The 14,618-nt window shown below is 43.6% G+C and overlaps 1 protein-coding gene across 2 annotated transcripts in view; it reads right to left on the bottom strand.

Moving 5' to 3' along the window:
* CSRP1 (cysteine and glycine rich protein 1) overlaps positions 1 to 14,618 on the bottom strand; it is a 112,906-nt gene that overhangs the window by 15,540 nt on the left and 82,748 nt on the right. For both annotated transcript variants that reach the window (XM_086923152.1, XM_086923153.1), the window contains 2 exons: positions 14,286 to 14,398; positions 5,256 to 5,424 (listed from right to left, as the gene is read on the bottom strand). In XM_086923152.1, coding sequence (XP_086779278.1) covers positions 5,256 to 5,424; positions 14,286 to 14,398 — 282 coding nt within the window. The remainder of the gene's footprint in view (positions 1 to 5,255; positions 5,425 to 14,285; positions 14,399 to 14,618) is intronic.

The raw sequence follows: 14,618 nt of genomic DNA, 5'->3' as shown, positions 1-14,618 counted from the left end.
ATGCATCAAGCGCATTCCATAAAAGAAATAAGACCGGATTCTAAAAGTAAAGATCAGAATATCAGAGTTAGTAGAACCCGTGGAGAGTTCAAGTTAAGGAAAAGATTGGGCTTAAAGGAGCATAAAGCTCAAAGCCAAATTAAAGTAGCAGAACTTCCCATAAAGAGTAGTTCATGAAACTCAGCAGTCTCAGTAATACAATAAATGATCATACAGTTGCGAGCTATAAAAATAAAGCATCATCATGAAGTAAGGATGAACAGAAGCAGCAGTAGCTACAACCGTCAGTCTAAGACAAGAATGTAGGTTGAAAGTATCGGGGGAATAGAGCATTAAAACTAACTAGGAACACGCACTAATATAAAAGACAGGAATACATGTTGCAGACATTGTATCAGGCTTCATCCTCTCTTCTGTGCGCTGGTTCAACACTTCCTTTCCCACAAAAATACATGCGGATTGCAAAGCTTTCTCAAAAGTTAGCCACAGACATTCCCACGTAGTTAAGTTCTGAAAACAGGCCTCAGTTGCATTAAGGGCTTTCTAAATATTAAATGCTTCAATGCACACAATGAACTATGCTATAGAAGAGAAACATTAAATTGCAAAATACTGTTATCAATGCATTTAAATAATACGAATAAGAAATATTGTTTTAAAATGTGCAACTATTCTATTCAGGCAATATGTGAAACAGGGTGATAATCGGAAGTTAATCATTACAAACAATATGTCGCTTGGTAAAATAATACATTGATTATAACCAGAACATTCTGAAGTTATGACAAACATTTCTAACCAGGTCAGATTTCTAAATTATATTTCTGCACAGTTCAGCAATATTAGGTTATCTTCTAGTTAAAGGAAGCTTGCTTCTTAGAATTTATAAAGCCTGAGCACATAGCTATAAATGCAATCGTTTTCACATTCTAAATGCATGTCATTTTAGCTTTGATTTTTACATTCATCATTGCACATTTGTTTCTGTTAATTTAAATAATTAGCATTTTAATTAGTCAACCTTATCAACATGTTTTAGACATTAGTCTCTGGCAAACACATGACAATGTTCTGAACTTTTGATTGGATTCTGAAGTTAACCACTTGATAAATGGATCGAGAAGGGCAGCGCAGTGGGGATTTTTTTCTGCTATAGAAGTCTGAAGTTGAGAATGAGGTCTTCTCTGAGCAAAGCGCTTTCAACCTGAAATCAAGGACCGGGGCAGGATTGGTATGCTAACATTCAGAGAGAATGTGTTTTCTAACCAAACCAATAAGGAACACATTGGGAGGACATTAATCCTTTTATTATCAATTATGAAATATCCTCATGGTGGCTTTGTCTAGCTGATTGATGTGTAATGCAGGTACTCACCTAGGGGACTCAGTCAAGGCGTGGGGTACAATCCTGTCTCATGTTTAATGGCATTTTCATTAGATAAACATCTTTAACGTCACAGGATTGAGAGGAAACGTAAAAATAGAGAGCTGATGAAAAATGTGAACAAAAAGATGATCAACATCTTGAAAATCATGCGGACTCCTACTGGAGGTTTTCCACAAATTGGAGGAAAATGCTCACTCATTGAGTAACGTGACATGAGGAGGAAGGGCCTACCACTTGGATGACAATTACAACTGGTGACATTTATGGATTTGCGAGGCCAAATGAATATATGTAACGGATATATTTGGGTGGATGTTTACACTTTGGGGGCCCGTTTTGAGGGGCTGCACATAACGTACAATATAGAATAAAATAAAATGTATTCACGTGGAAGAAATTGGTGACACACAAGCAAACGAGGGCAAGATTTGAAGTAGGGGATAGATTCCAAAAATAACAAGAAGTGGGGTAAAGGGGGTAAATCCTTCCATCACGAAGGGCGGTGGATTCGGCAGGCACTAGTTTTCCTCTTTTGGGAAAGAGTACACAGGGTGTGCTTTATTGCCAACCTCTTTGGTCAATAACGGGAGAGGAGGTTTTTATTGAGGTCAGTCACGTTCCGCTCAATTGAACATGGCAGTATCCAGATGAATCCTAGAGGCCAGGATCTGAAGGAGCAGGTGTTGCACGCGCCGTGATAGCTATTCCATGTGATTGGTTTGTTCAATGACTCCCCCTCTGCTGATTGAGGTTGGTAAGGTCAATGCGAGGGGCTTCTTTTTTATGAGTTCTGCATGGGTGGCTTCTCATTTCTGTTTTCCACTTTACAGCTGAGAATAAAAATTCATATGTTCTGTGACTGGCCTCAGTGTTTCACAGGCCCCGTCCATGACCTTTTCAACAGCCGGACCTGTGTTGATTTACAGTTATTGGAACAGAGTTTATCTCCTGGAAGAGAGGAACCCTGGCCCAATCAAAAGCAAGAAATGAAAAACGTCAAGAGCGAAAAATCGCATCAACATATTTTACGCATGAGACACCAAAATGACCTTTCGCCGCTTACTGGAAAGGGATTAGGCTCTCAACTAATAAGGACAAGATTGGGTGATACTGAAACAGGTCCTAGGAATGCTTTTTTTCTGGCGGGGTGAGCTTCCGCCTGTGCAGCACCCTCACTCACACTTTACCTACTAGCGCTCTTTTGATAGGTGTAGCAGTTGGATTCAACTGAAGAATTCACATCCATTTACTCCAGTGGGGACCTATCCCACACAGTTGTAGGATTTGATGTATATAGTCCTAATGTGAAGAACTGAATGATTTTTTTTAGATCCAGTGCAATACATGCTGCTGCCTGTGGTTATAGATCAGTCGATTCTTTGTTAAAATGCCAGAGTCGCCAAAGATTGTTGGTAGTATTATGGCCTGGAATAAATCCAGCTTGGTCCACGTGGATAGATTCCGGTAGCTCCTGTCACAACCTACGTGCCAGAAGCTTGGTTAGGATTTTAAAATCGGAGCCAATAAAGAAATCAGACAATAGGATGTACATCAGAGGGATCTTTGTAGGGTTTCTACAAAGTGGAAATGAGGGCTTTGTTGAGCTAGATTGGGTGGCAGTGTTTGGGCCAATGGAGTATTCTCCCAGGAAACTGTCAGATCCGTAGGGGAAAATCTCTCAAACGGTAGCAATCTCCTGTTGGGATACTGGGGCATCCAAAGAGAGCCGTGCCTCTGAGGAGATCCAGCGTATCTGTATTGGGGCAACAAGGTTAACTATGGCTGATTCTGGGGATCGGCATGTATCGTTCTTCATAATAGCGATGGAAAGCGTCTTTAATAGGCAATTGTGTGTTGGCAACTAACCCAGTCGGTAATGTCACTGATGGAGGGGGGGCGGGTGTACACTGTCAGGAGAGGAGATAGCATATGGCTGGGATTATAACTTCAAGTTCAGAAGGTTGAATAGGCATAAAGTCCAAGTACTTCACTGCATCAAAATATGTTGCCCTAGCTGTGCGCAAGTTGTCTGCCTAATTCAGCAAGGTCAGTACCATTCTCCCAGCGCAGAGAGGAATATTTGTGCCTTCAAAACTGTCAATAAGGTCTTCCAAACCCATACTATTGTTTTAATGCAGAGCCCTCTCATCATCACCTTAAACTCTTCCCACTCCACTTTAGGGGAGGGAGCAGACTGATTTCATAAAAGCATATATGCAGGTGGTCAAAAGTGAAACCGGTCGGTTATTCCAGCTGGATTTCAACAGGCTCAGTCAGAGGCCTCACGATAATCCCTAAAGACGACATTTACGCCGTTGGGATTACGATGTCTGTTTCCGACAGCCTTTCCATGTTGGGCTTTCCAATATAGAAAGCCTGTCGGAAAGCAACTTTGGGGGGCCCTAGCAGGGCCCCCATTCCTCCACACCAACGGTTGGGGACTGAGGTGCCTGCCACGCGGTCCACGGATTAACAGAAACTCCCATTTCACTATGCACAGTTTTCACAGAGAACGCAATTAAGACGAGGAGGGATGCCCAGGGATGCTGCAGCTTAAGGTAAGGTTATTTTTATTAATTTTAAAGTTGTTTTTGAAAAGTTTTATTAATTGTAAATAGTGTGGGTGGCATGGCGGAGCTACGCGGAGTGCCACAGATTTTTTTTCTCAGCTCTGTGGTGCTTTGCATATCCCTACCATGCCCAGCCTTAAAGTTTGGTTATGGATTGCCTTTGGTAGTAGCTACCCAAATGTTAGATGGCTAACGGTTGAAGAACACACTCCTCTATAATCCATGAGGTGATTATGGAGCTGCAGAAAGTTTGGACAAGCAAGGCTTGAAGAAAAAAATGCAGATGGGGGTGGAAGTTCTCCAAGATAAATGCTGCCGTGGGAACAACTCCTCCATCAGCCTGAGAGAGATCGCACAGAGAGACCTTGGATCGTCAAGCCATGATGAAGAAACACTGCCAGCATCTCTGGAAGTCATTGAACAGCGAAAAAAAGAATCTGGATGGAAAGGTTCTGGGGCAGAACTTTAATATCACTCTTCGTGGTGAATGTATGCAAGGTGCTTATGGCTAAACACAGCCCAAAGACTACACTTTCAGCAAGGAGGGCAACGGAAGAAAGGGCCCCACAGAATTAACTCTCCCATTCGTAGAGCTTTTCTCCTCAGGGAATGGCTGGGCATACAAGTGAGGAGAGCTTACACAGCAGACACTGACAGTATTCATGGTGCACTTTAGTGAGAGCATCTAAGGCACATGTTCCCTCTAAGCTAGCGCTGCCGAACAAGGCTGATGGAAGACTGTACTGGTGATGTCTGCAGGGCAGCATTGTGACTGAAACTTAAATAGCTGGTTTCTCCAGATCAGGGGCACACTTTTAAAGAAAGAATTCATAATTGATAACCCCAGGGTTGCCACACTTGGTTTGCATGTGTAATGAAACTGATAGAGATGGTCTGCCCTGGGGAGGGTGACACCAGTAAATACTTTTATTGTAAAAATCTTGCATTTCTTATTTCTCTATTACATGCTTCTTGTACACGAGTGATGGTGAAACTTGCAGAAGCATCGCTAACCTCAGCCAGGTAGGATAGGCAGACATTTGTGGAAAGAAAATTGCATTTCTGATGCGCTCGTTGCCTTTCTAAACCCCATGGGCGAGAGAGTGATGCACAATTGCAGCGGATTTCTTTATGCTATGAGTAAGTCACATGTATGAGTGTTGCATCTCAGCTATTTTGACAGGGTGTGGCAAATGAGTGGGTTTCGTTCCCAAGGAAAGCCTGCCATGCTCTGCCAGAGCAAACATGTGCACTAATAAAATGGTAACAGTACTACAAATAATGGAAATCGGACATACTCTTCCGGCCGGATCCCAAGAGATTCTCCTGTGTCCATGCTCAGCGTTCCTGCTCCTCCCCCGTAGCCGTACCCTTTTGGTCCATACTTCTTCCCGTAGCAGGATTTACAGTAGATCTCCTCCCCATGCACAGCCACTGTAGTACTGTCGAGATTCTTTTTACATACCACTGCGGAAAAACAGACAGATATTATAGAGAGTCCCAGAGACACATATAAGCAAATTGGTGAGAACTGTCTGACATCAGTTAGTCCGACCACTGCATGCGACAGGGCAAGCGTATGCCTCAGTCCATGTATTCAGGAAAAGAAGTAAAAAAGTATCCTGTCAAGCATTAAGGACAAGCAGGTGAGTTTGGACTGGCTGCAAGAGCTGCTTATAGACCAACAAAGACTTGAGAGCTGAAGTTCCAAAGTGCAAGATATAATTAAGTGTCCTCCAGCTTTCCTGTGGTTGAAAAATTTCAAGGTGTGGTGCACCCACACAAATACAGAAATAGAAAATAAGTACTTGTTTTGGCTTATAGTGGCATGTAATTACCACTAGAGGTAAAGTGTTTTATTAGTGGCCTGATGCATTTCTGAAGACAAAAAAATGTTTCCCACACATGAAGTCACAACTAATCAGCTTTTAGTATTGTTGATACCTATCCGAATAGGGTGATACAAAACCTGTATCAAAGCAATCCATAGTTCATCAAATAAGGTGCAGGAAGATGAAGAGATTTGCCCGATACCAGGCAATGGGGTCGAGTGCAGAGTGCGAGATTAGAATCTGTGTCTCAGGTTCCACTGAAGACACCTTGGACTCTAAACCACGCGTAAGTGAAGTGATGTCATTTGTTATTTTGTTCGAGGCTCATCCCAAGATACGGTACAAAAGGGGGTGGTGATGGACGGAGCATCTGAATCAATCAAAAACTCACACCCAGTCAAAAGATCTGGGTTTAATCCATCACCGCTCTTTAGCCCACTCTGCCACCCCCTTTTGTACCGCTTTTTGGCCGCCATAAGTGTGGCAGGGTATGCTCAGACGTGAGTCCCTTGCTCACTTTGCCACTGGATTCAAGCAAGCCGGGCTGAAGACGGCTGGAATGCCAGAAACCGGTCCTCAGAAGCTTGTTTCTGGTCCAGGGAAGACATGGCTTGGCAGTTCGGGCTGGACTGTTCCGATGAGGCACAGGGTCAGACTGATTTGCATATAGCCATGTCTGAACTGGGGTGGCAGAGTGGGCTAAAGAACGGTGATGGATTAAACCCAGATCTTTTGACTGGGTGTGAGTGTTTGATTGATTGATTCAGATGCTCCGTCCATCACCACCCGCTTTTGTACCGCTATAATCCCAAGATAGGCTACGGCGATTCCTTACTTCTCCCATACAGTGACATCCCTCTATTCCACCATAAAGAGAGGCAAAGGTGATGATTTATACAAGAGCATGTTAGCACGACAATGAGTTTCGATCCAAGCTGTGAAACCCACATAGGGTCTATCATTAACTATAAGAGTCAGCAGCACTTGTTAACACAGATCAGCACAGGTCATTTATTGGACTAGTTGAGTATTTCTCAAAGTCTGTGTCGCATTCTAGCACAATCAGTCACTAAGTAAACTGTTGGAGAAGGGTAAAAACTTTGAGTAGAGGATGAACAGATCCAAACATAATATAGTAAAACAGCAGCAGCGGCTGTGAGTTCCTACTACAGGATTGGCACAGTGTTAGCTCAGAAGGAAAAGAGTTCATACTTGTGTCCCATGCCCCTATAGAGATAGAATGGTAATACTCTGCAATCGAGTGAGAAACTCTGGTGTGTGTATGGCCACATCTTATTTTAGCAATTTTCTGTGTGTGGGGGGGGGGGGGGGGGGGCAGATGGTAAGTGCCTACTAATAAGACTGATACTGGAAGCTGTAGATAATGTATACTACAATTTCTAGCTTCTCATGTTCCAGAGCGCCTATTGGTCATGCAATAGAAAAATACATTAGAAATTTCCTTATCATGACTGCCAGAGTGCTATTTGAATTATTAAATTAGACAAAGACTTAATCCATCTACATTGTTTTTAATCACAATGAGGAAAAAATGATACATATCATCTGATAAACAGTCAATAGTAATCGAATAACTGTGCCCCGGTAAGGGAGGGGGAGTGAGTGATATCAAGTGAGGAAAAGGTGATGGGGAGTGAATATTGTGACAGAATAATCGATCAATTGAGAAAAGCCATTGAACAGTTACATATTCTGTACAAAGAAGACTTAAAAGTTCAAAACTGTTGTAATTGCACATAACATACTCCACATGAGTTCAAATAAATGAAAAGTTAGGGCCTGGAGTTGTCATAGAAGGAAGTTGTCGACGTTTCGACCCACAAAAATATGCAGGTAATTCTTATTATCCTTGCCGTGGGGTCTTCATCAGGACGGGTGGTGGGGCAAGAAACCTGTATCTTGGATGGATACGGTATGCTGGTGAGAAATTCTTTAGATGTTTCAGGGTTGCGTGTTCAAGACGGCTTCCTCAAAGGTAATTGGAGGGGTAGGAAGGCGTATTGTGGTCTCTGTCGAGTGCGGGTGCCGAATCAATCAGGCGTGCACGGCGGTCGACTCCGCCCGTCCTGATGAAGACCCCACGGCAAGGATAATAAGAATTACCTGCATATTTTTGTGGGTCGAAACGTCGACAACTTCCTTCTATGACAACTCCAGGCCCTAACTTTTCATTTATTTGAACTCATGTGGAGTATGTTATGTGCAATTACAACAGTTTTGAACTTTTAAGTCTTCTTTGTACAGAATATGTAACTGTTCAATGGCTTTTCTCAATTGATTGATTATTCTGTCACAATATTCACTCCCCATCACCTTTTCCTCACTTGATATCACTCACTCCCCCTCCCTTACCGGGGCACTGTTATTCGATTACTATTGACTGTTTATCAGATGATATGTATCATTTTTTCCTCATTGTGATTAAAAACAATGTAGATGGATTAAGTCTTTGTCTAATTTAATAATTCAAATTTCTATATAAACTGTCCTACTAAGCTGGAACCCCTTCCTCTTATCACTTAGTTTACCCAGGTTCCAGGAACTATAGTTGGGTACAACCCGTACATTCATACACCTGCCAGAGTGCTAGGCAATTCACACACAGAGGGAGAAATCAGCCCTGAATTCCAAACTATTGGAGCAAACACAGAAACCTAAAAGGAGGCGTGTCCAGTATTTGACTTGCATAATGGGAGAACACATTTCAAGTGGACAATATTTTGAGTCTGGTCATGTCTAAAACTCAGAATAAATGGAAACTGGGAAGATCCGAAGATCAATGAAAGCCCACTAAGACCCTTCTGGGGGGAAAAAACTGGAATAATTGGAACAGATGGATATCTTATTTAAAGGAGAAAAGTTAATAGTATGAACACTTTTCCAAAGCAAACTACTGACAAAGGACCACCAAAGACATCTTGTAAAACTGTTAACTAAGAGACAGCTTAAATAGGAATACTGAAGGAATGGACTGTGACATGGGCAAATGCATAGACAAATAAGCCAAAGTAAACAAAGTTAGAAGAGGATCTTCACATGGCTGGTACCCATGACTACAGCAACATCTCAACGAATGCATGAACAGTTAAGGTTAGACTTTAGTGGCTCCATGTGTGGCTTAATTGGAGTTTGACAGAATACGTGTTGATCTCAGGAGCAAGCGGATTGACTTTACATCTAGGTCAGACATTAGAAGTATGGTAATGGAGAGATTAATAAAAGAAACCATAACGTTGTCTGTCAATCACTGTATTGATACTGAGAAAACCATAATTAGAACCTTAAGTGACACTACCAGTACTGCACCATTTGGGCAAATGAGAAGTAAGTCACATCATAATTTCTTGTCACGTGGACTCATTTGGAAGCTGTGTGTATTGCAAAACTACAGACCAAACAGGAATTGAAGGTTTAAAGGGGGAAAAAACGTTAAAAATATTTAGTGAGAGAAAAAAAGAGTGAAGCATTCACAAATTAGGGCAGATGGTCGTGGGAAGATAAAATTACAGTGTGCTTGACATCTAGTATTAAATAAATATGGTTGACCCAGAGAATCCCCAAAAAATAATGGTTAATGGCTGTAGCTAGTAAATGGTAAAAGATGAACTGCGTCAAAAGCAGTTCTGTACAAAAAGAAGCAAAGTGGGGTTACGGAAAAGAAGGAGGCAGATACCTTGAGTTATAAGTTAGCAGATGATATTTCTGTGCGAGTGATAGAAGATGTGGGGCAGACAAACTCAGATAACTAAAAAACTAACCTTCAGGAACACCCACAAAATTCAGAAACATTGATACTTTTACAAAAATGTCATTTGTCCAATGAAATAAGACTACTCAAACTTGCGGAACCATCACATATGTGCATGTGTTTTCAAAATATTACTTTCCACCATGATTTCGGGGTGGGGGCCTAGCATCAATTTAGCAGGTACTCAAGAATTTTTTTTCTTAATCCTTTCTTTTATTACGCATTCGTTTTTAAAAAAAAATTAACTTCTTAGTTCGTTTGTTGAAAGGGACAGGTGTGTAGCTAGGGTGGCTTCAATGTATTCTAAAGCCCAGGCGCGCACTGACTATTCTCATGGGTCTCGGTACCCTCGAGTGGGGCAGCTGAGACGTGCATCATGAAGGACTAATGTTTTACTCACATCACTGGCACATTCTTTAAAATAAACTTTTATGGACAGCAGATCGCTGTGTTTCATCTACGCTACAATTCTCTCCTATACAATGTATGGGGGCGGGGGTCCAGTACAAATGATATATTCGTTAGACTGACAGAGACGAGAAGTTTGCCTTTTAAGGATGGGATCCAGTAAAGTGTGTCGGATACTTACAGACTCTTAAGGTTAGTTCTGTGTTTAAGTGAACTCGTGTTTAAGTGAACTCGTAAACACCCTGTGATCTTAAGCATATTTCCTTCTTGACAGAAAAAGGTCCTTCGTTTGCCTCAGTCGGTGCTCTCAGGAATTCCCCCACGTCACGCACCCGACGCCCCGCGCCAGTCCATTCCATCCGCAGTCTGCCATAGTTGGCGAGACTTCCCCATCCATCCAGAACTGCCGGCCGGGGATGCGACCCGCTCCGCGCCTCCAGTCAGCGGCAGGACATCGCTGACGTTCCTGTGGTTGCGCGGGTCACCGAGAATCGGCTGCCAGGGCGAACTCCTCCAGAGAGGAGGAAACGCACCATTAGGCCTCGGGCTTTCTATACGCGGACTCGGATAACCCCGCACCCCCCCCCCCCCCCCCCCCCCCCCTGCGAAGGAGCGCTCCTAACACAGCCCCGTGGCTCAAAAGCCTGGGATCTAATGTACTTGTGGAGCGTTTCTGACACGTTATGCAGCAGGTGCAGTGGCGCTGAGGGATGTGAGCCAACTGAAACCGGATTATGGTAATACAGAAACACGAGCTGGGGACAATTTCCTTCCTTGCAATGGGGCCCATGGCATATTGGCTACTACACCGCTGCCAATGCACAGAGATACTGTGCCCTTTAGAGTCAGTGCGTCACGAACAGGACTTGTGCGCTAGAATGGAGCTTCAACCCTTCACTTCTGTCAGTCAATCTTCTATTCGGCTCCACCATCAAACATTCGAATCACAATTCTAGTTTCTCTTGTTTTTACATTTTCTCACAAAACCCTACAGTCAACAATCATAGAGAGCTAGAGGAGAACAACAGCATGGCCAGGGTGCAGACCGCTCAAGTTTCCCAGTTCCATAGTTCCATCTGTGAGTAGCCCATTCAGTCCAGGTATTATTTTAATTCCGAGACGTATATTACTGGGTTTATAATAGATTAAACAGGACTGCAAATCCCAGCATGCAGCAAAAAATATGCACGAGATAAGCTACTCGCGTATGGAACTGGAAAACTTGGGGCCGCTGCAGACGCTTTCTACTTAAATTGCCATAGCACACTCCACCTAAAGCCCCGCTGACACCACGAAAATGTTGCTGCTCCTGAGTTTCAAAAAGAGAAGGGAAATCCAGAGAGAAAATGACTCTCCTTAAAGAATTTCCCTTCCCAGACACCGGTCACCTGGCATGACGTCATGCCGTAACTTCTCCACTAGTGAGAAGTGAGCAGTGTGAGCACACGCACATCCATGTGCCTGCTGTCACTGCAATCCGGAAAAAAAATGTACCGCCTGGGCCAGGGCACAAAACAGAGCCCGATAGAAACCCGTTTCGAGCCCCCCTTTAAAAAACTGTTGGTGCTCCGACCCGGTGAGACCCGGCCCACTGAAAGTATCTTTTTTTCCGGAGAGACCTGGCCCTGCATTTTTATAGTTAAAAAAAAAAATGTTTTCTGCTTGGAAATATACTGGAATCCGCAGGCGAGGGTCATCTGTCCCTTTGCCAAACTCCCCCCCCCCCCCATAAGGTTTCCCAACAAAATTCACAGAGAAAAAAGAGCACAAAAGGGACGCCATTCCCTTTGCAAATCATTGTCAACTCCTTTGAGGTGCTGGGAGCTGATCAATGGTTTGTAACCCACGCACCACTGCGACTCGCAACTAGAAGGGGATGCCCCTTTCATAACCTCTCCTACTAGCAATTTGGGATAGGACACAAGACCCCTTTGGAACTCCAAGAGTTCTAAAACGTCCTCTTTCATGCCAGCCATTTTAGCCCTCCATACAGCGGAGTGGTGGCTCCCACGTATAGCCCACCACTCAGAAGCAAATGTTGTTGTTTCATTCCTGCCACAGAAATAAGGTATACAGACCACTTAATCCATCATTATTACGCACATTACATATGGATCTGTTGCAGATTTAAATGTAGTAAATTGCTCTCTGGCAGATAATGCTTGCATCTTACTATGACAATTAGTTATGAGGAGAATAATAGGGTTTCAAGCATCATCTTGCAGTGAAAGGTAATCAGAATCAACTTAGCTTGTGTGGGTGTTCAATAGTAAAGCTCTCAGGTTGCACCGTTCTACAGTGCAAGCCTGCGGCCATTTGCAATGGTACGAAGACGGACAGTATCGAGTCCTACATAGGGGCAGACACTCTCCTCTCCTATAGGAGACCTGCCACCACCAAGTACATGGCATCTGATATTATATACAAATATCAATGTTTGCATCAGACACGTGTAGTGAAACGGTCAGGAGATGGTCCGGAAACGCTTTTGGTAAACTTTCTTCCCCATTAACATTTGCTGCCTGGGCTTAATTTGTAACAGAATAAGTGCTGGGCCCACATTTTTCCTCGGCAAGTGACAGAGGCAGTTGCTATTTTAAGTCATTGGCCAGCAGTGCTTTGAGACCCATGAATGACCCAAGCAATGTAACATGGTACAAGACCCTGAGCTGTGATAGATAATGTCTCATGGTTCCATCAAGAAAAAAAGCGCCTCTGCACAATGATGCCACATATGCCAAATAGACAATAACTAGATCAGAAGTTACATATTTGATTGTAAACATATTGTGAAAGACACTGGGCATAAAGTTGCGTTGCTACAGTTGCCAGGGTGCATCACACAATATTTGGAATGTGCCAGTTTCTATTTTAAAATGTGGACTAAAGCTGGATCGGGGCAAATAGTGGATGATGCGTTCTCAAAGTCTTTTACTACCTATCTAAGGAGATCAAGGGGGGAGCTGTGTATACAAGAAAAGCTGAAAAGCTTATATGAAGCCCACGGGCTAAAGAATAGAATAGAAATTATTGGGGAATGCTTACATTGATCTCATCCTCTTGTTACTACTTAGGGCCACACTCCAGTTCTCTGTTTGTCGCGCACCTTAGCACTGTAGATGCGGAGCAGCTGTGTCCTCAGCTGCGTGGTTCTGCTCCAAAAGGAATAGGCCACCCCAAACTGCAAGGCACAATTTTAAATTGTTTGGCCTTATTAGTGAATTGAAACTTGTGTCCTATGGTACAGTGAGCTGGAGATCCACATCTCACCATACATGTTGCACACAGAGCATGCTGCGGTATCTACAGCAGCCGCAGCCGGTGGAGGTAAGAGCGGCTCGGCCGGGTGGGTGAGGATGGCGACAGACGACAACGACGGAAAGTTAGTTAATTATTGAATTTTCCGTTGTGGCCTCTGTCGAATTCTCCACAATCCGGCCCCACCGACCCACCGCTCTTACCTGAACGGACCGCAGCTGATCAACAGAGTAGCTGGTTGCTCTCATGGAACAGATTACTGGACCCTGATTTGGTCGGAAGAGGAGAAGCAAACACGAGAGCAGAGCAGGATTTAGGCAAGCAACAGATTTATAATCCTCACCTAGTATGTAGCATGGGTGTACTTGATGCCCATATTTAATTAGTAGGATCTGTTTATTCAGACGAGCTCCTTCTGGGTCCCTGTGAGTAATGGCATGTTTGCAGTACAGTACTCACACAGTAAGACTACAAATGCTTTTTGCCTGTTTAAAAGATCCCCACGCACCGCCATCCTGACACTCAAAAATCCAAGTGGACATTGAACAGGAACCTCTTCAAAACATGCTCAGCGCTGTCCAAAGGTCTGTGTATGTTGTACACTTGCCAAGTTTAACTTACGTTCCATGACATTTGTTAACTTCACATACAGTACTTGAGGGGGTAGAAGGGATTTAATGTAAATGTTTAAGATAGGGAAGAAAATGAACAGCATTAGAGCACACCCCCAGCAGGAGCTGCAGTAGCGAAACTAAGAGCCTAATTTAGATCTTGGCGGACAGGTTACTCCTTCACAGCAGTGACGGATATCCCATTTGCCGAAAGAGGAAGCCATTATATCTTATGGGATTTATATTTCAGAGGAGCGAATGTCTGTCACTGTTGTCTAAATCAGACCCTAAATTCAGCTATGTCTTTACACAGACTTAGCCACTGCCACATCGTTTTCCCACTATTCACGGGGCACATGGAGGGTGGATACTGCCAGACGCTAGGGCTGGCTGTCACCAGTGTGAAATCAGACCTTTCAGATGGACCATAAAACACATGCTCGTACTCACAGCACAGGAAGCAGGACTTGTGAAAGCTGTTCCCCTCACACTGCACTTCCTCTGCAAAGTACACGGTCTTCTGGCAGACGCCGCACTTCTTTCCTCCGCCCCAGTTCGGCATCCTGAGTAAAGAAAGAGGTCTCCATTATGGCGAGTGAATAAAACAGGAAAACACCATGGATTATTAGCCCAGCCCCTTCCGTTTCAACATCAGCGCAGGAAGGGGTGTGATGAACTGTCAGAAGGACGGTTTATGTTCAACTTTGTAAAACAAAGGGATAGCGAGATTAAGAACAATAGAGAAGTGAGGCAGGGGAAGGGAGACAGAGTGACACTGACACA

The sequence above is a fragment of the Lissotriton vulgaris genome, chromosome 5 (genome assembly GCF_964263255.1).
Source record: "Lissotriton vulgaris chromosome 5, aLisVul1.2, whole genome shotgun sequence".
In the NCBI taxonomy this organism is placed as follows: Eukaryota; Metazoa; Chordata; class Amphibia; order Caudata; family Salamandridae; genus Lissotriton; species Lissotriton vulgaris.
Note: the sequence above shows the minus strand (reverse complement) of the source record. Positions and strands in the feature narration are given on the sequence as shown.